Consider the following 22,678-nt stretch of genomic DNA (forward strand, 5'->3'; position numbering starts at 1 on the left):
TCCCTCACAGCAAGGGATTTCAGGAGCATGGAATAAAATGCTTCAAAGGATGTTCTTAAAATCTTCTTGTGGGAGGAAATGTAGCATCTTTGTCAACTTGTGGAATTCAGTGGTCCATTCTGTCTGCCTGAAATGGAGGAATAGCCAGGCAGGCACCTCGAGTCTCAGGTGAAAGTCAAGCACATGCAGCATCCCAAACAACCAACCCACCTGTCCTGTCAAGCACTACCATCCAATCCATTGTAGAATCTGTGGATACTATGTGGAACTCTTCATCTCTGGTTGCTTGCTATTAAGTAATAGAGCTATAGAGAAAGCATCATATCACCATAGAGAAATCTCTGGGCTGGGGTCAGCTATGAAACCATGTGAATAGATGGAAAATGATGTCTTCTATCATTATCCAAGTGATGAGTGAAAGAAATGGGATTCAGGCACTAGGTTAAGTCATTGAGCAGTTGCTGCCAATCCCCAATAAAGGCCTGAACTCGTCATGTTGGCCAGGGTACACAACTGAACCCAACAACTGTGCTGAATGGCTGCATTGCTCACTCCTGCCCACCCTTCACTGAGTAGTGGTATAGTTTGCTCCTGCCTGCTGAACACCAGCCCTCACAAGCCACCTCTGCTCAGCAAGCCATGTGGCAATTTATTACTGAATTTGCATGTAGGTACACAACAATGGAAGGGACAGGAATTTGCACAGGTTTCTGGCAGAGCAGCACTGTCGCTAGCACATTTCTCTATTTATAGTGTCAAAATAACCCCTTTTAGCATTGGTTTCATCACTCTTACATTGAAAGCATCCTGCACACTGAGCAACATACTGGTGTATGTGAAATAAAAACACTAAATGTTGGAAAAATGCAGCAGGTCAGACAGCATCTGTGGATAGAGAAAAGGTCAACATTTCAGGTCTGCGACCCTTCATCAGAACTGGGAACAAGAAAGATGCGAGCTGGTGTTTAATAGAAGTTGGCGGAGGGATTTGTAGAACCAAGGTGTGTCTGTGACTAGGTGAATCGAAATGGCTTGATGTCTATGGTTATTAACACATTAAGCTTATGGATCTGTTTAATATTGTTAATGGTAAGGTGGAGGGAGCTGCCCGGTGAGCTAGATTGAATGAGAAGAATAAGAAAAACAGTGCCAATGTAATTTTTTAAAAATACATAAAATGGAAAATGCCAGAAAGATTAAGTAGGTCAGGTAGCAATAGTGGAAAGAGAAACAGTTAAGTTTCAGATGAGGGATCCTTCCTCAGACCTGAGGAAGAGAGAAATAGTTTAGTATGGGTAGCAGTGAAATGTGGGTGAAACCAAGGGATTTTCTCTGAAGTGAAGATAGTTAGCAGCACCTGCGCACAGTCTGCAGGAATGGTGGGATGAGATTAAGTGTAATACGTTGCTAATATGGTTCTAGTATACTGGGACATATCCACGGGCCAGACTGTACACGGAGAGGCAAAGGAGATGGCAGGCAGAAATGGTTCTTGTATAGGCTGGGAGAAAGAACATGTTACCTAAAGGCAGAGAATTCAGTATTAAGTATGGAAGGCTGCAACATGGCCAGATAGAAGAAATGTTGTTCCCCAAGCTTGCGTTGGGTCTCATTGTTATAGGAGTTCACAGATAAAGATCTGATTGAGATGTTGAATTAAGATGGCAGGTAATTGGAAGCTCAGGGTCATTACTGTAGACTGAGTGCAGGCGCTTCACAAAGTGGTCACTCGATCTGTGTCTGGTTTCTCTGGTGTAGAGGCTGCCACATTGTGAATACCAAATGTAGTACAATACATTAAAAGAAGTGCAAGTGAATTGCTGCTTTAGCTGGAAAAAATGCTTTGGGTCTCCGGATACTAGACACTTATTCCCTTGCTCTCCCCTTTCGGCATTTTATAGGGATTGCTCCCTTTGCGACTACCTGCCTACCACTCTCCGTTGTGTTGCACTTTCCCACGCAACAGCAGAAGATGCAATTGCTGTCACTTTATCTCTTCCCTTCCTAGCTTGTTGGAGCTGGCAGAATTTGTGAAGGGTGATGCATTGAATGTGGATGCTGGTGGAGTGGACTGCAAAGACCATGGGTTGGGGTGGGGAAATTCTGCTCTTGTTCTATCCAAGGGAAGAAGTAGTAAGAACAGAGGTACAGGAAGTACATGAGATGCCGCTGTGGGTTCTGTCCATGGTTAAGGAAGGAAGAAGACGTTTAAGAGGCGAATAGAAAAGATGGAGGAGCTGAGATAATGTAACAGTGTTCTTACAGAAGGCAGGGTGGGAGGAAGTATAATCGAGGTAGCTGTGGGAGCCTGCGGGCTTGTAGTGGATGTTGGTGGCCAGCTCCTCTCCTGAGATGGAGGTGCAGAAGCCTAGAAAGGAAAGAGTCAGATGGACAGTGTAAAGGTGAAATCAGGGCAGAAATTGGCGCAAAAGTGGTGAAATTTTTGAATTCTGCGTAAATGTGAGGAGCAGCACCAATGCAGTCATCGTTGTACCAGAGAGAGAGTTGAGGGAATGGGCCTGTGTGGTATTGAAACAAAGACTGCTCCACTTTTTCCACAAAAAGGCTGACATAGCTTGGGCCTTTGTGATTTGTAATATATTCCATCTCTAATATTTTGTTTCTGCTTTTTTCCATGTTTTGGCAATTTTTGTTACTGTGCAAATTCTGAACTTTTTCCAGATCGGTCATTGAGCTGCAGTTTTTTGTTTGCATGTAGATTATGTGCATATTATGATGTAGATATTTACAGTTTGGTTGCTACCTTTTGTGATTTATGTGTTTGTTGTATGTCTAAAACTATTTTCTACTATATTTGTACTAAATTTTATGTAGGTAATCCTAAACAGTTCACTTAAGTTTCATTTGAATTCTTGAGTATTGTATTATGGTTTCTGTTGGAACTGTGGGCCTAATCCTCTATTTCCCTGTGCCCCAGCCACTTGTTCTCTTGGTCATACCCATCATTTCTCCTTTTTGATTTTTGTTTTGTCATTAAGTTTAAGTCATTAAGTTTAAGATTATATTTAAGGAGTATTAACCTAAAGCATTTCTTTGGGATGTGAGACGAAACTGGAGCACCCAGAGGAAACCGATCTGGTCAGAGTTTCAGATTGAAATTGAATAACGAGCAATGACAAGAGGAAACCTTTAAGTTGCTGTACCTCACAGATTGAATGAAAATGTGCTGATCTGGAATTTAAAGACAATTGTATAAAGAGATTTTAGCTTTCTGATAAGAATTGCAAATATATTTGGAAAGGAGGTTGGTCTTTATAAATGTATATCCTTTCAGCAGGAATCTGGTCTCTGGTCATCTTTGACCTTTTTATCATTGGACCAAGACCATGTGTGATCAGTACTGAAACAAAGATTATTCCACATATTCCAGGAAAAACTGCTGCTACTTGTTTCAAAACAAAACATGCATACATTTTCCACTCTTGCTGTCATAGAAGCCAAAAAGGGTCTGGAAAAATTAATATTTTTTATAAAAGTCAAATTTCTCTAAGCATATTAGTTGAGTTCACCATAAAGAATCTTTCACCAGTGATGGCTTTGAAAGCACTATTTTTGTGTCAGAAGTTGTAGATTTACAATATTCATCTTGCACTTTATGTATCATTATACATTTTATTCTAGTTCTAATGAATTAGAATTTTTAATGGCTTTAATACTGAGGAATCATCACATCTAATTTTTCTATATCTGCTTTTGCAGCATTTGGTGGAACAAGCCTTTGACTGCCCTGGACATGCAGTGTTCTGAAAAAAGTATAAGCAATGAGTGACTTTGAGTTCATCTTTTGCAGATGGAAAGGTCGGCTGTGGCCTGCAAGAGTAAGTGAATTCTGCAACATTTTATTCCAGTCAATTTTAGCTAGTGTCATTAAGCTACTAACTGCCTTTCAATTTGTGCCCACATTCATTGTATGCTAAATGTCAAAAACATCATCTTTTGTCTGTGTCACTTGGCATACCCATGTAAACACATTTTCTAAATGTATTTTCCAAGTTGTTATAATGTATAAATTGCCTACATGTTTTCTTGCCTAATATTTTTCACTTGGTACTCAGGTGAAACATGATTGTTAAACCATGACACTCAGAAGGGATTTTTTTTTTTTGCTATGATTCCAGAGCTGCCTATAGGACTTTAAGTTGATTTGTTTTGTGCAGAACTTTCTTTTTAAAGCATACAATTTTAAGAAAAATTGTTCAGGATATTTCAAGGTTGCAATAATAAGAGTAATATTCTAACTTGTTTGGACTTTCAAAACCTTTTGTGAACTGTTAATATTGGAGATGGAAGAACGTGCTGTGTAGTCTATACAAAGCTTAATGTTGTAATGCAATAAGGTATAGTCGCTATTGGAACAGAAGTGGATCTGAAGTTTCTTCAAATCTAGTGATGCATGAAAAGATTTATTTAAGTAGTTTGTATCATGAAGAAGTCAATTGTATGAGATTTGCATTTAAATGCTAATATTTTTTTTGCATCTTTGGTAATGAGATATTGAAAGGGTAATCATTTTGTGATAACAACATCTTAAACATGATAAACTCTGGTACACTTTACACAACTGATTTTATTTTAGTCACTTGGGGTCATATGTAAATTGGCTTTGGAATGAATGGATTAGAAGTAGCTGAAAGAGTGGTATGGGGAAAAGGGGGGTTCCTTTTTCATGGAGTACCAACATCATTTCTGGAACAGGAATGGCCTGTATCTGTTGAGTTAGACTCCAGTTGAACCAGGCTGGGACCAGGGTCCTGTTGGAAAGGATAAATAGGATGGTCACAGATTCTTATATTGAGAATGGGTAGGGCAGAAGAGAGTAGGCTAATAGTCAGAAATGTGCTTGTTGAAGGGCCTGATGATCTACAATGCAAGGATGTTGCCCTAGAAATGTGTTGCTGGGCATGTTCTGAAGTTCTATGGACTCCAGAACATCTTAAGAAAAAAGGTAAAAGAAAACCAGGAATTGTAGATCGAGTTACCCTGTTATTGGTAGTGGGGGAAAAATACTAGAGTCCATTATAAAAGACCTAATAGCAGAGCTCTTGGAAAATAGTGGGAGGATTGGACAGTCGATCTGGATTTGCAAAAGGGAAAGCAAGCCACAGATCTACAGGGAATTGTTTGGGGGTGTAACTAACAGCATAGAAAAGGGAGAACAGTGGGGGTGCCATGTTGACTTTCAGAAAGCTGTAGAATCTCGCATAAGAGGTTAGCATTGTGGAATTTGGAGAGGAACTGGTTGTGCAGACAAGCAGGAGGAATGATGGGTCTATTTGCAAGTTGCAGCTAGTGACTAATGTGGTACTGCAGTAATCAATACTAGGACCCCAGCTATTCACAATATCTGTAAGTGATTCCGATGAGAGAAGTTAATGCATCATATCCAAGGTTGCTGATGACACCAAATGGGTCAGAGCAAGTGTGGTGAGGATGCCAAGAAGTTCCAGTGTGGTTTGGGCAGATTAGAGGAACGTGAGCAAATTAATAGCTGTATAATGTAGATAAATGTGAAGGTAAGTCACAGAACAAGCATGATCTCACTGGATGTTGGACAAGCTCAAGGGACTAATTGAGATCCTGTATTCCTCTCTTTCCCCTAGTAAGCATTGCAGATTTTCTAAACTTTACATGTCGTCACTAATCGTGTTGCTGGAATTTAAACTAAAAACATTTATGCTTGGCTAGTGCTTGATTCATTCTTTGGATAGGCACAACCTGAGCTCCTCCACAATGATTAGATTATCAAGATCCAACCTATTTTCTTCAGCCTAGATGGGATCTCTGAACTCTAATTCCCGATCCCATTGTTTTATGGTGGCTGTTGAATCATCAATACAATGTTGTGTATTCTCACTGTCCTGGGCTAGATGTAAAACCCTGTTTCTAGATACTAAGACCATCTAACTCCGATATTGTTCAGCTCTGTAGATTTCACTGCACCTTTAACCATTGTCCATTTGTAACCTTTGAGTCCACAGGCTGTGCATCTTTACTGCCTTCCTGAGTTCTACTTTGTAATAGGTTTGACTCATTTTACACCACCTGCTTGCTTTACTGGCTTGTTAAATTTCACTCTGCTCTTTACTGCTCTGTTTTGTCATCAGGCACTCAGATAGAATTCGGATCTTGCAACCTTGTTTTCCAGGCTTTCTTGATCATGTCCCTCATGTATGCTGCACTCTTCTCCAGTTCAGTTCTCTAACACTTGTATCAGTCACTGCTCTGATTTGACAATGCCGTGCACATGTCCTGTTCCACCAAGTTTGAAATGTGTTCAGCGATATTACCACCTATTCCAAAGCACTGTCCACACACTGCGTGTGCTTCTGTTCTAAGCACAATGACATTCTTGAATAAATGTTAGATTCCTGGTTTTAAGGCAAAGTGCATGTATGATGCTGTGATTTACAATGCTAGCATCTCTATCAGAAGTTTGCATGGGCAAATATAAACTGGGGAGAAAAACAAGGAAACCTTTTCAAATTTACAAATGGATAGCTAAATTATATGAAAGGACAAACTGAACCATAAAAAACGTAGCTAATTCATTGAAGTATATACAATGTTATGACAAGTTTTTATATGAAGAATTAAAATTAGGTGTGGATAAACTTTAACTTTTTCATTTCTATTCCTATTCTTTTTTCCAACATAATTTAATTTAGCTTTAATTCTGAAAGTGCAGACATAATTTATATAAATCTGAATTTTTAAAAAATTCTGGAAACGGTGTTTAATGTTTACTTCCATTCTAATTTTTGGCCCCAAGGTAGCACTGTCACTGCATTGGCAGACTGGCCTTGGCACATTGAAGAGGAGCAGAGGGTTCCCCACTGGCCATTGCTTATCCTTTAGATAATCTACTTTTGTGATGTGATTAATCAGATTATTCTTTTGTGTGAAATTGGTCACTACATTTTCCATATTAGTGCAGTTACTACATTTAGAAGTACTCCATGGCTAACACAAGTGGCTGGATAGGATTATATAGTACCAGGTCTTTTGCAATTTTCAGTTTCTGCACTTGCTCAGAAGATTTTCTGTAAAATATCTTTGCTCACGAGAAAAACAATGATTTCAAAATCAATTCAATATGATCTATTTTCTTATTTTTTTTTCCATTCCTCTCCCAACTCATTGCTCTTTTCCTCTGACCCCTCAATTCAAGTTTCTAGTACTGTCAAAGCCATGGCCTGTTCAGAATTTTGTCCCGTAGGCAAAATTTGTGCACTACTTTTATTGATTCCATCTTAATGCACTTAAGATGATACTAAACCTCTTTAATATGTAAATTGGGAGCCTAACATTAACCACCACCCTCATCCAATACTTAGTCACCAGGCTCTTTGGAATTTTTCTTCCTTTTGTTCATGAAATATAGATGTCGCTGACAAATCCCATCATTTATTCTCTATCCTTAATGGCTCCCTGAACTGAGTGGCTTGTTGGGCCATTTTTAGAGGCTGTTAATTTTAACCTCTTTAGCCTAATGACAAATAAGCCAGACAAGATTTCTTTCATGAAGAACCAAGGTTAACCAAATGGGGTTTTGCAATAATCTGGTCATTTCCTTCCTCTTTGCCTGTCATTTTCAAAAATAAAAGCAAATTGTGAGAGAGATTGTATAGAGTCTACAGAAGAATATAAACGAGTGGGCAAAAGTTTGGCAGATGGAGTAGAATGACAGGAATTTGAGATGTTTAGCTATGGTGGGAAGAGTGGAAAAGCAGAATATTTTTAATGGAGATTGACTGCAGAATGCTGCAGTGCAGAGCATCTAGTATCCTTTCACATAGAACATGCAAGTTAGCATGTAGATAGAGCAAATAATTGGAAAGCAAATGGCATGCTTGGCCTTTATTGCAAAGGGAAAAGAGTACAAATTTACAGGGTGTTGGTGAGAGGACACTGGAGTACTGAGGACAGTTTTATCTCCTTAAGGAAGGAGAGACTTGTATTAGGGCATTGGAGAGATTTCATTTGTTGATCCTGAGAAGAACGGTTGGTTTTACGAGAAAAGGTGAGCAGGTCAAGACTATGGACTTTGGGGTTTTGAAGGATCATTAGTGATCTTTCTGAAACCTATAATTCTGAGAGGGATTGAGTTATAGTTATACAACGTGGAAATAGGCCCTTTCAGCCAAACTCATCCATACCAATCAAGTTTCTTCCTTATTCTTTGTTGAAAGAATATTTCCACTTGTGGGAGCAGAAGGCTCAAACTAGGGGGTATAATTTTAGAATAAGGGGTCATACGTTTTGAAATGGAAATGCAGAGGAGATCTTCCTTCAAAGGGTCCTGAATTTTTCCAACTCTATCCAGAAACTGTTGAGCTTATCATTGACTATAATCAAGGCTAATATCGATTTTTGACTGGAGGAGTTGAAACCAATGAAAAACACTGCAGGAAAGTGGAGCAGAGTCCAAGCTGGGATTAGTCGTTTATCTTGTAGAATTGGTTAGAGCAAGATTGAACGGCCATGTATCCTACTCTGCTCCATTTTCTTCTGTATTTATAGCACCTGCATTCTTTGAAGTTCAGCTGAGTAGGTTTAACATCTCATTGAAAGAAAGCACTTGTGCCATTGGTTCTTGTCTGAAGTGTTAGCCGAGATTATTGCGCAGTTGCCTGGAGCAGGACTTGAAGCTCTGCATCCTTGAAATGAAAGAGTCTGCTGCCACTGTGCTGAGGTCACTGTACAAGCCCAAGAAATTCCCTAATACCACATTCAACTGAGATGGCTAACTCAGCATAGCATCGTAATCTTTAGCTCAAACACTAAGTAGATAATTATGTGATATTCTGTGCAAGCCAATCATGTTTTTAAAGTTATAATGTAGTATTTTAACCACAGTAAGACTGAGATACAGTACTATGGCATTTTTGGTACTACTGGACTAATTAATTTTCCAGACTATTAGATGTTACTCCTGTTATATTCAAACACGTTTTTATTTCACTTTCTTTTTCAATGTTATGTATTAGTATACAAAATTTTTTTCAGTGGAAATTGGATGAGTTTTAAGGGAGCTAGGAAATATACAACCGCTCTGGATCTGGCTCCCGCCGCACATCTGCCCACAGTCCAAACAAGCCAGCTGCACTTAGACCCCCCAGCTCTGGCTGCAAATCCCACTTGCACTCTGGGGATTGCCCCCCCTCCCTGGGGTCAAATTCTGGAATAATGAGTGAGCAAATTCTGAAACCATTAGAATTTCTGAACGATTGGATCCCAAATTATCGGAGTTTTACTCTACATCAAATGCAAGTAGGCAATGGACATCCCACCATAGTGCAGAGTCATAGATTGGTTACAAGAGTAGGCCTTTGGACCATGTCCATGTCAGTTTTCTACCAGAGCAATGGTTCACCACCAACCCTTTGTCCACAGCCTTGCAAATTTTTGTCCACTGTATATTTATCCAATTTCCTCTTGAAGGCCAGAGTGGAACCGTCCCTGCCTCATTGCAGGCAGTGCATTTCCAGATTTCAATCACACACTGCATAATGAAAGCTTTTCCTCATGTCACTCGTAATTCTCTTGTCCTTATGCACTTATCCTTGAAACCATCCATTAATCAAAAAGGCAATTGTCCTGAGACACCAGGTTTATGAAAGGCAGCTATGTTTTTCTCTTAAATATGCTGCCGCCTCTTCAAGCATTTTATCATTTCACATTCTGTCTCTTCATTCTTTGGTGTCTTGTTCTTCAATCAACCTCTCATTGTATACCATGTGCACATTTTTATTTTGTTCAGCATGTGTGGGGATAACAAATATTTTAGACTGTTTCAATGGCAGTTATTTTGTTGAATTCAGTGAATTGTACATTTTGTTACCAAATGTGTTGAGATGAATGTTATCATGTGACTGTTACCACCTATATGGTTTTTGCCTTGATGTCTGTTTTCATGTGGTGCAGATTGAAAGATTTAATTTGGAATTGCTAAATCTAGGACAGAATCCCAAAAGAGCTGATTTCCCTGTGGTCTTGTTACTATTTCCTTCAGAGTTGATCCTTGTGAGCCCTGTAGCTCAAGTCATAGATTTGCATTAAGCTTTGTAAATAGATGAAAAATGTTTTCATTTTGAGTACAATTCAGTAGATTATGAAGTATGTGGATGTGGAATTGTGTGGAAAAACTTAGCAGTGATTCACCTTGTTTTTGAGAGTGCCCTATTCTGTTCCAAGTGCATGGATTTCCTTAACATAAGTTGTGTCCTACAGAAACAGTGGTTGGCCAACTAAATTTGGGAAGCAATTACTATATGACCAGCAAAGCCTGGTGTATTATGTATTTATGGTTTATTTTGTTCATTAGCTCAGTTGATTTCTTTTTCAGTTGGGTGATTTTTTTTTCTTTTGTTTCTTGATCCCTCTTTGCTACAAAGGCACTTCCTTTTTTTTATTGAACCAATACCAATGACAATACTGGCCCAAGGGTATTTACACGTTTTGCACTATGTGCTCATCTCAAACATGTCATTTTTATCAAAGTAGATAATCCAAGTCTCATTTTGTAGTGGATGCCATTATTGACCCCAAGGTGGTGATGAATAGCCAATGGTGTATGGACATCATGCATTCCAAAAAGCCAAGGTGACTCCATTTCAATTGGGCCTGTCACCTTAAAATTCCTTTATGGAGATCTTTCATTGGAATGATTTTTTTTTATTTTCAGTTTCCAATGTTTTGCTTTTATTTTAATCTTCAGTTTTTCTTTTGGAACATTGTCTTAAACTTTCTTTTTGTATTTTTAACTATTGTGGTGCTATAGAAGGTTACATTCTTCGTGGGGAAAATTAACAAATACATAAAAGGTAAGATTCATATTGCAGCATGTATTTTTCCTTCTGTGATGTGCAATTTGTTAACTCGCACTTATTGGTGACAAATAATCAACTAAAATTAGCACTAATTTTGCTTTATAATCACTTTGTTTAACTCTCTTTTGCTATGTGACTACACAGTTTAAGTCTTTGCAATAAGAAGCAGTTTGAAGGATGAAACAAAACATTTTGGGCTACCCTTGGGTATAATGTTAAGGTGCAGCTGCCTTCTGGACCAAAAGAGATGTGCTCATCCTTGCACAGTTAATATGAATGTGCATATCATTCCTTGTATATAATTGTTTTGATTCCAGAATATATCCTCCTGCTCTATTGAAACCAGAAAAATATGCTGCATTCCAGGGATGTTAGTCAACAGTTTTAACATCCTCAGAATGGGTGCAGAGGAGAAAGGATATTAGAACCTTAAGTCATCAATCTCAACATGCACGTCTATTGCTGTCTTTACTGTAATGGACAGCAAGATCTGCATTGTCTAGGAGAGGTAGAACATTGCATCACAACTGGGAGACTGATGTTAAATTTAACGACCATCAGTCTGTTTTCCAAGCTTGGGAAATATGGCAACCAAAGGGAAGTGGGAGTAGTCAGCACCAGAGATGTGAGTTTTTTGAATGTAGCAGTGTTAGGTGTGATATAGAAGATAATTCTTGCAGCCCCTTGAAGCCTTTGGTGTCCCTTCTGCTGATTGAGAACCAGTAACTTCTCCCTTTTTTTTCCTCTTTCTGACCTCCAGTTTACCCCATATTCACAATTGCTGGGGACAGACTTGAACTATCTCAGGCATGTGAGTATCTACCATTATTTCATGTTTCATGCCTGGAAGCTGGCTTCCAGGCATGAAACAAAAAAAAATTGTAGCCTGGCCTACCCTAAATTTGGCAGGCCACTATATTAGCACCATCATTGGGCTCCCTTTCAAATCTTGGGTATTTTTACAGCTGTAGGCATTTTGGGACATTATTGTTGTTTCATTAGTGACATGTTACTGCTACGGCTGATTGAAGGGGTGAACTAATTTCGAAAAGAACAGAAAATGAAGGCTTCCTATTTCCTACTCGCAGTGTACTTAAAAACAAAAAGGGCTGAATAGTGTTCATGTACATTGGGTCCCTGTGCACCACTTCCTTGCTGTTCTGGCTTCTATACAGAAGCATCTTTTTAAAACTAGTGAATTGGGATCCATCCTAATTTATTCCAGAATAACCTGCTACATTGATTGTCACACGAATTATAAATTTGTGGAAAGACTCAGCGATAATTGTGAAGTAAAGCTGGTGTGGAACTGAAATTGTACAATGCAGTAAAGGCCTGTTCCGTTCATACCATTTGCCCAGTAATGCTGTGATATCTACTTAACAAAATTACATACAAATACAACAGCAGTCCAGCAGTGCATTTGAGGCCTTCATATGTGCAATGACAAAAATGTTATGTCAGCGATTTATCATTCTTGCTGCAGACTTTTCTTTTGCGTGAGGGGAAAAAAAAGACCAGTGCAAGCAAGCAATTTGATTGTGTTACTGCCCTGTGAGAAGGTTGAGAACTCAATCTGGCAGTGATTAGATTAAATCAGAAGGTACAATGTCAAGTGCCTCTGTTAGCAGCCATTTACCAATGCTTGCTTGCCAGTCTTTAAAGGCAGAAAAATAAATTCCTAAGGTATTAGAGGAACTGTAAATAGAATAACAAGATAGTAAAACTGGCTTTGTTTTATGGCACTAAGATTTCACATTAGCTTTATTCCATTTTGGCCTTTGAAACTATTAACGTATCTTTTTTGCTATTCTACAAAATATTTGCTGGTTCCACTTCAGTGCATTGCATTTCCTTTTTTAATTACCTCTGAGACTTGTTTTCTTCATGCTTAACTAAATATGATTTCTGCCCGGTAAAAGTTGCATATCATTATTCTTGGCAGGTAATGTTCCTCTAATGGTAATGTGTTGTTTTGAACAAAACTGCAACCATTTTTCAAAATTTTTCTATTTATTTGTCACATTTGTTGCCCATCCTTCATTGTCCCTGAACTGAAGGGTCAGTTAAGAGCAAACCACTTGTGGATCTGGAGTCAAATGGGACTGACCTGGCAAGAATGGCAGATTTCCTTTCCTGAACTGATTAACAAATCAAATGAATTTGTATAAGAATCTGAGTTTCAAGGTTACTGCTACTAAGACTGACTTTCTTAATTATAGATTTATTTAATTACTTGGATTTAAATACCCAACGGCCATGGTAGTATCCAAACTCATTCCTCAATCAATGGGCCAAGAACCATCTAGTAACTGAACCACCATATTACTATACCCCACATTGTTTGTTCAAGCTTCAGTAACTGCTTTTTGCTTCCTGAAGTTTTATCACCTGTCATAACTGGAACTGAAACATCAGTTATCTTTCAAGTGCCACACTTTGTGCTCAAATTGATGAATGTACTGTGCTGTTCATAACCTTTTTCTTTTTTTTTAAACAAAAGAAACTGTTGAAGTCTGGCATTTCTCCGAGTGAAACATCCAAGACAAATTCTGATTGTTTAGATGTCCAAATAATATGCTTGGATAAAAGGTAAGTATTGCAAATTAAATTTAATTTTAGCCACGATCTTGTCAAGATTTATGTTGACATTTAATTATGTTGATGGCTATAAAATGTAATCATTGTCAGTATTTCTTCTGTTAGTGTGCCTTGTTTTCTTCCCAATATAACAAGGCTGTATTCATTTCTCAGCTAATGTTACTATTGTCTGACATTAAATAGATTGCTGGTAAAAATTGTCCTAGTATAAGGCTTTCTAAGAAAGTTCTGTACTGGGGTGCTTTCAGGTACTCTTGCTCATTGTTAAGGGGCAGTAGAATAATAATGCAAAACTGGGAAATGAACAATTGATCAATTTTCTGCCTAGCAGTGATGGTAAGTGAATCTAACATTTGTGGCAGCTGGTTGCTCAGTGGGATTCTGGGTTATTTGATTTATTAGTCCTTCCATAGAATGACAATTTTAAAGGATTCTCACCATGTACTCCTTTAAAGGAGAATAAGCAATGTCTTTGTGATGGTTGGATGTCAACTTGGGAAAAGATTACCTAAAACTTTGTATAATTTATGCTACTAAGCTGATTTAGTATGATTATACCAATCCATATGATCAATTTGGAAGATTATTTCCAAAGTCACTCTGGCACTGGAAGGATAAAATCTCTAATTGTTTTACTTCAGGTGGATATACGAAATGAAATTCCATGTACCCATCACAAAGCTGCACTGGAATTCTTAATGACAAATTGGTAAATGAATTGTATATTAAATGTGCCTTTATCACTGTACATCAACCTCACAAAACCACAGAGTATAACATTTGGTTTGTATTTCAGATTAAGAGTTAAGCGCACAGACACAAGACCATTTGAGGAAGAACAAGCCAAAAGCATTAGTAGTGGATTGGGTGAGCCCTTGTGAAATACAGTGCTACAACAGGGAAAGCCCTATTTATGATCAAGAGTTAAGCACTGAAGGTTAATAAATGGGAAGTAATGGTGTGCAGCAATAGTTAAAGTAGTTTAAAATGCTCTTAAAATGTAACGGATCTCTCACATTTTCAATGAAACTTAATTTTCCTATTGTTGCTTTGCATGTTTTTGATTTTAAAAAATTTACATTTCTGACTCTTTCACAACCTCTGGATGACCCAAAGTGTTTTGCAGCCAATGAAGTACTTTTGAAGTGTACTCATTGAGGTAATGCAGAGAATTCTACCATCAATTTGTTCACATCAAGCTTTCTCAAACAAACGTGTGAAGATGGGATCTTTTGCAGACAAGACCTCGGTTTAATGTCTCACTTGAAAGATTTGATCTGCAAGTAGTTTTCTACTCCCTTGGTACTGCACTTTTGTGTCTATATAGACTTTGGTTCAAGTCTAGAGTTGTAAAGAGATACAGCATGGAAATGGGTCTACCAAGTTCACACTATCAACCACCCATTTACGTTAGTCCCATATTTTTATTTAAGTCTTTGGAATGGGAATGCTACTGACTGATAAATGGCTGACAAATGTAAAACTAAGCTAAACTACAATGCTCCAATGTGCTTTTATGGAGTAAAATATTATTAACATGCAGAAATGAATAAACCAATATAATCTGTTTATGGAGTTAAGAATCTTAAGTATACTTAAATGCAAATATGAAAAATATTGATAGATTTCAATTCCAATTTGTGCTGCACAAAGTAACAGGGTATTTCTTTGTAGATGTATGGGCTTTGCAGTAGTCACAGCAGAAGAGATTTCAAATGAATTTGTTTTAGAAGAAATAAGTCTTTTTCAATTTCAAGATATTTTGCAGTTTTGTTTCCCCTTGTCTGATCAATGTCACCTTTTTCTTTAAAAATATAAAATTCAGTGTGTAGAGAGGACCTTACTCATGAAGAAACTTTGGAGGAACTGACTTACAGGAAGGCACTTCGAATCGCCTTGAACATTTTAGCGGGGCAAGATTCATATACCACTCAAATGACTATAAAAGAACCTATAATGGCAAAGACTGCTGTTTTTGCTTCAGAAGAGCTTAAAAAGAATGCGTGTGCTCTCAATTTCTAATGGAACAAAAAGAATCTTGAAGCCAAATGGAGTGCATTTGCTTCAAGAACAGGGTAGTATATGCACTCGGCAAAGTAGCAGGAGAGCATCCTGTGTTAAAATACACCAGAAAATGAACAAAAAAGAACGAGGACTAGATCGTATACATTAATCCAGTCCTTCAATTGAAACTAAAAATGTTACTGAAAGGATGAAGGTGGTAGTGTAGGGAAAAGAAAAGAGGAAGGATGCAAAAAGATCTTTGTCACCTCCAGAAAGGTACTTCAAGTACTAGTCCAGACGATATGAACAGTCATTGCAACCTATGAAATTGATACCTACTGAAAAAATAGATCTGGGAATAAAAAAATTGAGAAGTCACAAGAAAAAGGAAAGTCTTCATCCCAAGCCTGTTGTTCTATGATCTCTGGAGTAAAGAAAGATCAAAATGGAAAAGTTAAAAAGAATAAACAGAAGTCAAGGAACTTTTGCAAATCTACCTTTGAAGGAAATACAGATTCTTCTTTCCAAGGCAATTGTAAATCTCAGGAGGTTTGGACAACTGACATTTCTCGTAGCTGTCTAGAATCTACTCCAAGACGTAGGACTTGTGGCAATGTTGGGTCATGTAAATCTTCACACCTTTTAGGCAGCCGTCGAAATCTTCAGTCTGAAGAGAAGAATGATTTGAGCCAAACTCAAGAAGTAGAAAAGCATAAAAGGAAAAGGGGAAAAAAGTGTACAGAATCTATGGAGTGCCTTAATACCAGCAAGACTTCAGCTGATTTGGATGTTAATATAAAATCAAGCAACCGATCAAATGTAGGAAGTCTTGTAGAACAAAACAGTCCTGAACAACCTTTTAGGAGCTCTTTATTTGGGTCAGCACTGGATGGGCAAATGAGCCCTATTAATGGATGTAACCAGGAATATAATACTTTGGACAGTCCTCAGACAACCTGTCCTATTGCCATAATGACTAAGGAGGGAGCATTAAGTCCTTTAAACATTAAGGAAGAGGAGGGAACTGCAATGCCTGAAACTCTATTTGCATCATCATCGTTTGAAATTGATGAAGTGGGTAAGATTATCTCTTCCTGTTGTGAATTAACTCTCTTTACCATCCAATCAGTAACAGAAGTGACTGAATATTTGTCTTTAAAACCTGAAGATAGATTTTCTTTAATATGATTTTGCATGTCTTTTACTTTTCTTTTTAGAAAGTATTGTGATATAGATTAGAAAAGGTGATCTTAAAATATTAAGATTTGCCAATGGAAATGCAATTCTAAGGTCTACATACACGATCAATACAAGACGCATTGATATAACTGTAGGACATTGTGTTTGTTTAAGCCAAGACAGTTAATCATTAGTCATCAAGAATCATTAGGCATCCTGAGGCTGGTAAAATGTGATTTTGGGACCTTGAAGTGAATGGGGACACGTGATCTCTAAGTGTCTGCTTTTGTGTCAATTTGTATTTTTGTTTTACTCTATGTTCAGTTGTAGTCAATTTGACCCAGTATTTGTCTTGGTATTTTGCTAGTAAAATTGAAAGCTAAGTTTACTGCAATCATCCCCTCAGTAACAGGTTCAAATGAGTGAATTCTTGTCAGGGAATCAGTGACCAGAGAAGTTAGACTTCCCTGATCAAACATTTTTGAAGAAAAGCACTTAATGCTAACATCGTCTACCAATGATTGGAGCTGAGGTGCATGACTTGTGCAATCTGTAAACAGTACTTTCAAAGAACATAGGAAACAAGCAGGGTAAATTCTTCAGGAGAATGCATGAGTGAAGAAAAGCTGCATTAAATCACATAGATGCAATCGGTCACAGTCATTTAAAGTGGTACGTGTACTGTGCTTGATTAACAGAGAATACAAAATCATTTCCTATCACTGACTTTACTATTGTCACCATATACAACCATATAAGAACATCCAAATGTCCTCTTTACCTTCTCTGCTCTTCTGGAACTGGTTGTATTTCAAGACTGTCCTTGTATTATAATTTATCATTCCTGATATTGATGAGCTTATGGCTTTACTTTCTAATGTAGTTTGTAAGGCTTAGACCACAGCAGCTTACCATGTATAAATTTCATAACATGGGTTCGTGCTTTATTCCTCTGTTTCTAAATATTGTTTATTTGTTTGGTTTCATCCATTTGCAATTGGAAATCAATAGGCTGATTTCTGAGTGGAGCCTTTGGCCACACTTGCCACCCTTGTTCCATATTCCTCACACACCTCATTCAGCATTGATCAAGACTGTTCTGAGCAGCCGGGGCCATTGGTCAACGTAATAGATTGGTTGGCCAGAACAATCCCTGCCCCTAAATCCTTCTGGAACTCTACATTTTCTGGAGAAAGCTCTGTCCTTATTTTTGCCATCTATCGAAGCTGTGACGATTTTAATATTTTAAATTTCTGACACTTAAAAACTATTAAAGTGAAATATTTTAAAAGCTATTAAGGAAATAACTAAAATACAAGCTTTAACTTTTTCAAAACATTAACAAGACGCACATAGCTAAATTGTAGTCTTCCTTATTCTTCCCTTCCTGCAACCTGACGATCTGTATTAAATGAATAGACTTGTAAATCCTGTGCAGGTAGTAGATTCCCCATAAAAATGCTGGGAATTCTTAGTAAGCACCCTCTCTTCCCTGGACGCGGAAGAGACTCTGTGGCAGACCACAGCTGGTAAGTCTCTGGTAGAGCCTGACCAGTACATAGTGACTTGCTACATGGGAGCCTTGAAACTTGGTGTTTCTGCTAATAAAACCCCAAAAAATTGGGCCTATGTCTTTCCATTTCCTACTATTTCTTTTCTCTCTCATAGCAGATTAGGGAAAGGAGCAAAAACAATGGTTATTGTTGTGGACTTCAAATTCCTCAATAGAGACTGAGTCCTCCTGAGTGCAAGAGATTTAGATGGGGCAGAATTTGTTAGATACATCCAAGAGGGTTTCTTAAATCAGTATGTAGATAGTCTAACTAAAGGAGGGGTCATACTGGACCTAGTATTGGGAATATGCCTGGCCAGGTGACTGACATTTCAGTGGCAGAGCATTTAAGAAACAGTGATCACAATTCCTTAAGTTTTAAGATAGCCATGAATAAGGATAAGTATGGACCTTGTGGGAGAGTATTAAATTAGGGCTGGGCAGACTACAAGAGTAAGGAACTAGGGAGTGTTAATTGGGAACAGCTGTTTCTTTGTGCAAGTCCGCATCTGACACGTGGAGGGTGTTTGAAGACCAACTGCACAGAGTACAAGACAGGACAAGGATGGCAAGGTAAGGGAATCTTGGATTACGAGAAAGGTAAAGGTCTTGGATTTAGTCAAGAAGAAAAATGAAGCATATGTAAGGTAAAGGAAGCTAAAATTAAATCAAGCCCTTGATTATAAAGAAGCTAGAAAAGAACTCGAAGGGAATCAGGAAAGCCAGGAGGGGCCATGAAAAGTCCTTGGCCAGTAGGATTAAAAGAATCCCAAGGCATTCCATTCATGCATCAAGGACCAAGAGGATTACTAGTGAGAGAATAAGGATAAAGGAGGGAACGTGCTTTGGAGGCAGAGAATGGGCGAGGTCTTAAGTGAGTACTTTGCATTAGTATTTACCAAAGAGAAGGACGTGGAGGATAGTGAAATCAGTATGGAGCATGCTAATATGCTAGGGCATTTTGAGATAAAGGAGGAGGTAGTGGTGGGTCTCTTGAAGAACACTAAGGTGGACAAGTCCCCAGGTTATTGAGAGAGGTGAGATGAGATTGCTGGGGCCTTGACCAAGATCTTCATGTCCTCTCTAGCCACAGGTGAGGACCCAATGTTGTTCCATTATTCAAGAAAGGAAATAGGGATAGTCCTGGAAAACATAGACCAGTGAGTCTCATGTCAGTGGTAGGGAAGCTATTGGTGAGGATTCTTGGGTATAGGATTTATTTGGAAAAGAATAGCCTAATTAGTAACAGTCAATATGGGTTTGTGCGGGGCAGGTCACGTCATACTGACTTGATTGAGTTTTTCGAGGACGTGATGAAGGTAGAGCAGTGGATGTTGTCTGCATGGATTTTAGTAAGGCATTTGATAAGATACCTCACAGTAGGCTCATCCAGAAGATTAAGATGCACGGGATCCACAGTGACTTGGATTCAGAATTGGCTTGCCCATAGAAGACGGGGTAGTGGTTAATGGGTCTTATTCTGGCTTGAGTTCCATGACTAGTGTTCTGCAGGGATCTGTACTGGAACTTTTCCTGTTTGTGATGTATGTAAATGACTTCGATGAAAATGTGGGTGGGTTAGTAAGTTTGCTGATGACACAAAGATTGGTGGCATTGTGGATAGTGTAGAACGCTGTTAAAGGATACAGCAGGATAAAGATCAGTTGCAGAATGTAGATGGAGTTTAATCTGTGTAAGTGTGAGATGTTTCACTTTAGGAGAGCAAATGTAGAAAGAAAGTACACTGTTAATGGCAGGATCCTTAACAACGTTGATGTACAGAGAGATCTTGGGGCCTAAGTCCATGGTTCCTTGAAAGTGGCTGCAGAAGTTGAAAGAGTGGAAAGAAAAGCATATGGCATGCTTGCCTTTATTAGTCAGGGCATTGAGTTCAAGAGTCAGGAAGATGTATTGCAGCTTTATAAAACTCTGGTTAGGCAGTTTCCTGGAGTATTGCATCAATTCTGGTTGCCTCATTGTGGGAGGGATGTGGAGGCTGTGGGAAGGGTGCAGAGGTGGTTTGCCAGGATACTGCCTGGATTAGAGGGCATGTGCTATGAGGAGAGGTTGGACAAACTAGGGTTTTCTCTGGAGCAGCAGAGGCTGAGGGGAGTCATGATAGAAATGTATTAAATTTTGAGAGGCATAGATAAAGTAGACTTTTATCAGTGTCTTTTCCCCAGGGTTGAAATGTCTAATACTAGAGGGCATGCATTTACGATGAGAGGGGAAATGTTTAAGTGAAGTGTGTGGGTCAAGCTTTTTTACATGGAGAGTGGTGGATGCCTGGAATGTGCTGCCAATGAAGGCAGATACAATAGAGGCATTTAAGAGGCTCTTAGGTAGGAATATGAAGGTGCAGAGAATGGAGGGATGTGGACCATGTTGCAGACAGAATGGATTATATGTCATTAGCTTAACTAGTTCAGCACAACATTGTGGGCCAAAGGGCCTTTTTCCTGTGCTGACTGTTCCAATGTTCTAGTGTATCACTTTCCACCTCTGCATTAACTTCTACATACCATCATTTACCCAGTGCTCTAACTTGCCAATAGAACTCTCTGAAGTCCTTTGCTGTCCTTTTAACTGTTGCCAATTTCAAAATGCTGCCAAACTCAAGATCCCAATCATTATATTGTGAGTAGAATAAAAACAGTAAATGCTGGAAATGCTCGGCAGGTCGGACCATGTGTTGAGAAAAGCAAAAGTTTTAGATCGACCTATCATTAGTACTGGCAGTAGGAAAGAGAACAAGTTTTTGGATGCATTGAAGTGAGGGGAGATTTCAGTGTGCCAAGTGGGAAGGTGGGGTAATGCTCTTCAAACTTAGTTTAAGCTTTGGAGGCTGCAGATCCTGTTTGTTGCTCCAAATACAAGACGCTGAAGGAACTCAGAAGGTCAGGCAGCATCTGAATTGGACAGTCGATGTTTCAGGTCAAGACATTTCATCTGGACTGAAAGTAGGGAGATAGTATGGGGTGGGAGCAAGAGCCAGTAAGTGATGGGTGAATCCAGGTAAGGTGAGGTGATTTGCGGGGGGGTGGGGGGGAGGAAGAGTGGACTAGCGACAGAAGCTGGGAGGCGATAGGTGGAGGTGACAAAGGGCTGAAGATGAAATCTGATAGGAGAGGAAGATGGAGCATGGAATCAAGTGAGGGAGGTGGGGAGGGCAGGTGAGAACATTGGGGGGGAGGGGAATCATTGGAAAGTGTGTGGGTGATGATCAAATGGAGTGGGTGGAGGAGGGGAAAGAACAGGGTGATGGGGGTCTGGGGTGAGTGTAGGAAGAACTGGATAGATCAGGAGAGAAAAGGCTCTGAGGAAGAGTGGTACTGTAAATTGGAGAATTTGGTGTTCGTGCCATTGGGTTGTAGTCTACACAGATGGAATATGAGGTGCAGTTCCTCTAATTTTTGTTTTGCTCCACCCTGGCAGTAGAGGAGGCAGAAGACACACATATCGGTGTGGGAATGGGGAGGATGATTAACGTGGCTAACAACCGGGAGCTCCAGGTGGCCATGGCGAATGGAGTGTAGTTGCTTGTCAAAGCAGTTGCCTAGTTTGCATCTGGTCTCAATGATGTAGAGGAAGCTACGTCGGAAGCACCAGATACAATAAACAAGGCCAGAGGAGATGCACGTGAATGTCTGTCTCACCTGGACAGGCAGTTTAGCACCCTGGATGACAGGGTGGTGGTGTAAGGATGGGTTTACACCTCTTACGGTTGCAGGGGAAAGTGCCTCAGGTGGAGGGGGGGAGAGAGGGATGGGTGAGGAGGGATGAATGGACTGGGGAATCATGGCAAGAGTGATCTCTGGGGAAAGGAGTGGGGAGGGGAAGATGTGGCGGGATCACATTGTAGCTGGCAGAAGTTGCAACGAATGATGTGCTGGATGTATAGGCTGGTAGATTGATAGATCATCCCTGTTCTGTGGGGGCGGGGGGGGGGGTGCTGTGGGGTTGTGGGGTCAGAGCAGAAATGTGGGAAGAGGAGATATGGGTGAGGACTCTCAAGATCACAAGACAAAGGAGCAGAAGTAGGCCATTTGGCCCGTCAAGTCTTCTCCAGCTCCATGAGGTAAACTAATATCATTCCTATCTAGCCCCAATTTCCAGCCTTATCCCTATATCCCTTGATACCTTGACTAACTAGATACCTAACAATCTCCTCCTCAAAATGATTGGGCCTCCACAGCGGTATGTGGCAAAGAATTACATAATTTCACTAACCTCTGGCTAAAGAAATTTCTCCTCATTTTCTGTTTTAAACCGGTACCCTCTAATTCTAAGATTGTGCCCTCTAGTCCTGGACTCGCCCACCAGGGGAAACAGCTTAACCACATTTACCCTGTCCAGTCCTTTCAATATTCTATATGTTTCTATGAGGTCCCCTCTCATTCTTCTGTACTCCAATGAATACAGTCCAAGAGCCAACAAACACTTATCATAAGTAAGCCCTTTCATTCCGGGAATCATCCTCGTAAATCTTCTC

The 22,678-nt window shown here is 39.3% G+C and overlaps 1 protein-coding gene across 9 annotated transcripts in view; it reads left to right on the plus strand.

Moving 5' to 3' along the window:
- LOC127582473 (PWWP domain-containing DNA repair factor 3A-like) overlaps positions 1-22,678 on the plus strand; it is a 58,420-nt gene that overhangs the window by 8,593 nt on the left and 27,149 nt on the right. For 3 of the 9 annotated variants that reach the window (XM_052037755.1, XM_052037761.1, XM_052037762.1), the window contains exons 2-6: positions 3,721-3,839; positions 13,354-13,442; positions 14,093-14,160; positions 14,248-14,318; positions 15,277-16,533. In XM_052037755.1, coding sequence (XP_051893715.1) covers positions 15,873-16,533 — 661 coding nt within the window. In that variant the 5' untranslated portion in view covers positions 3,721-3,839; positions 13,354-13,442; positions 14,093-14,160; positions 14,248-14,318; positions 15,277-15,872. Of the gene's footprint in view, positions 1-3,720; positions 3,840-10,799; positions 10,845-11,610; positions 11,662-13,353; positions 13,443-14,092; positions 14,161-14,247; positions 14,319-15,276; positions 16,534-22,678 lie in introns of those variants that run through there. The other 6 variants (XM_052037758.1, XM_052037757.1, XM_052037754.1 and 3 more) reach the window with 6 other exon arrangements.

The sequence above is a fragment of the Pristis pectinata genome, chromosome 24, assembly GCF_009764475.1.
Source record: "Pristis pectinata isolate sPriPec2 chromosome 24, sPriPec2.1.pri, whole genome shotgun sequence".
Lineage (NCBI taxonomy): Eukaryota > Metazoa > Chordata > Chondrichthyes > Rhinopristiformes > Pristidae > Pristis > Pristis pectinata.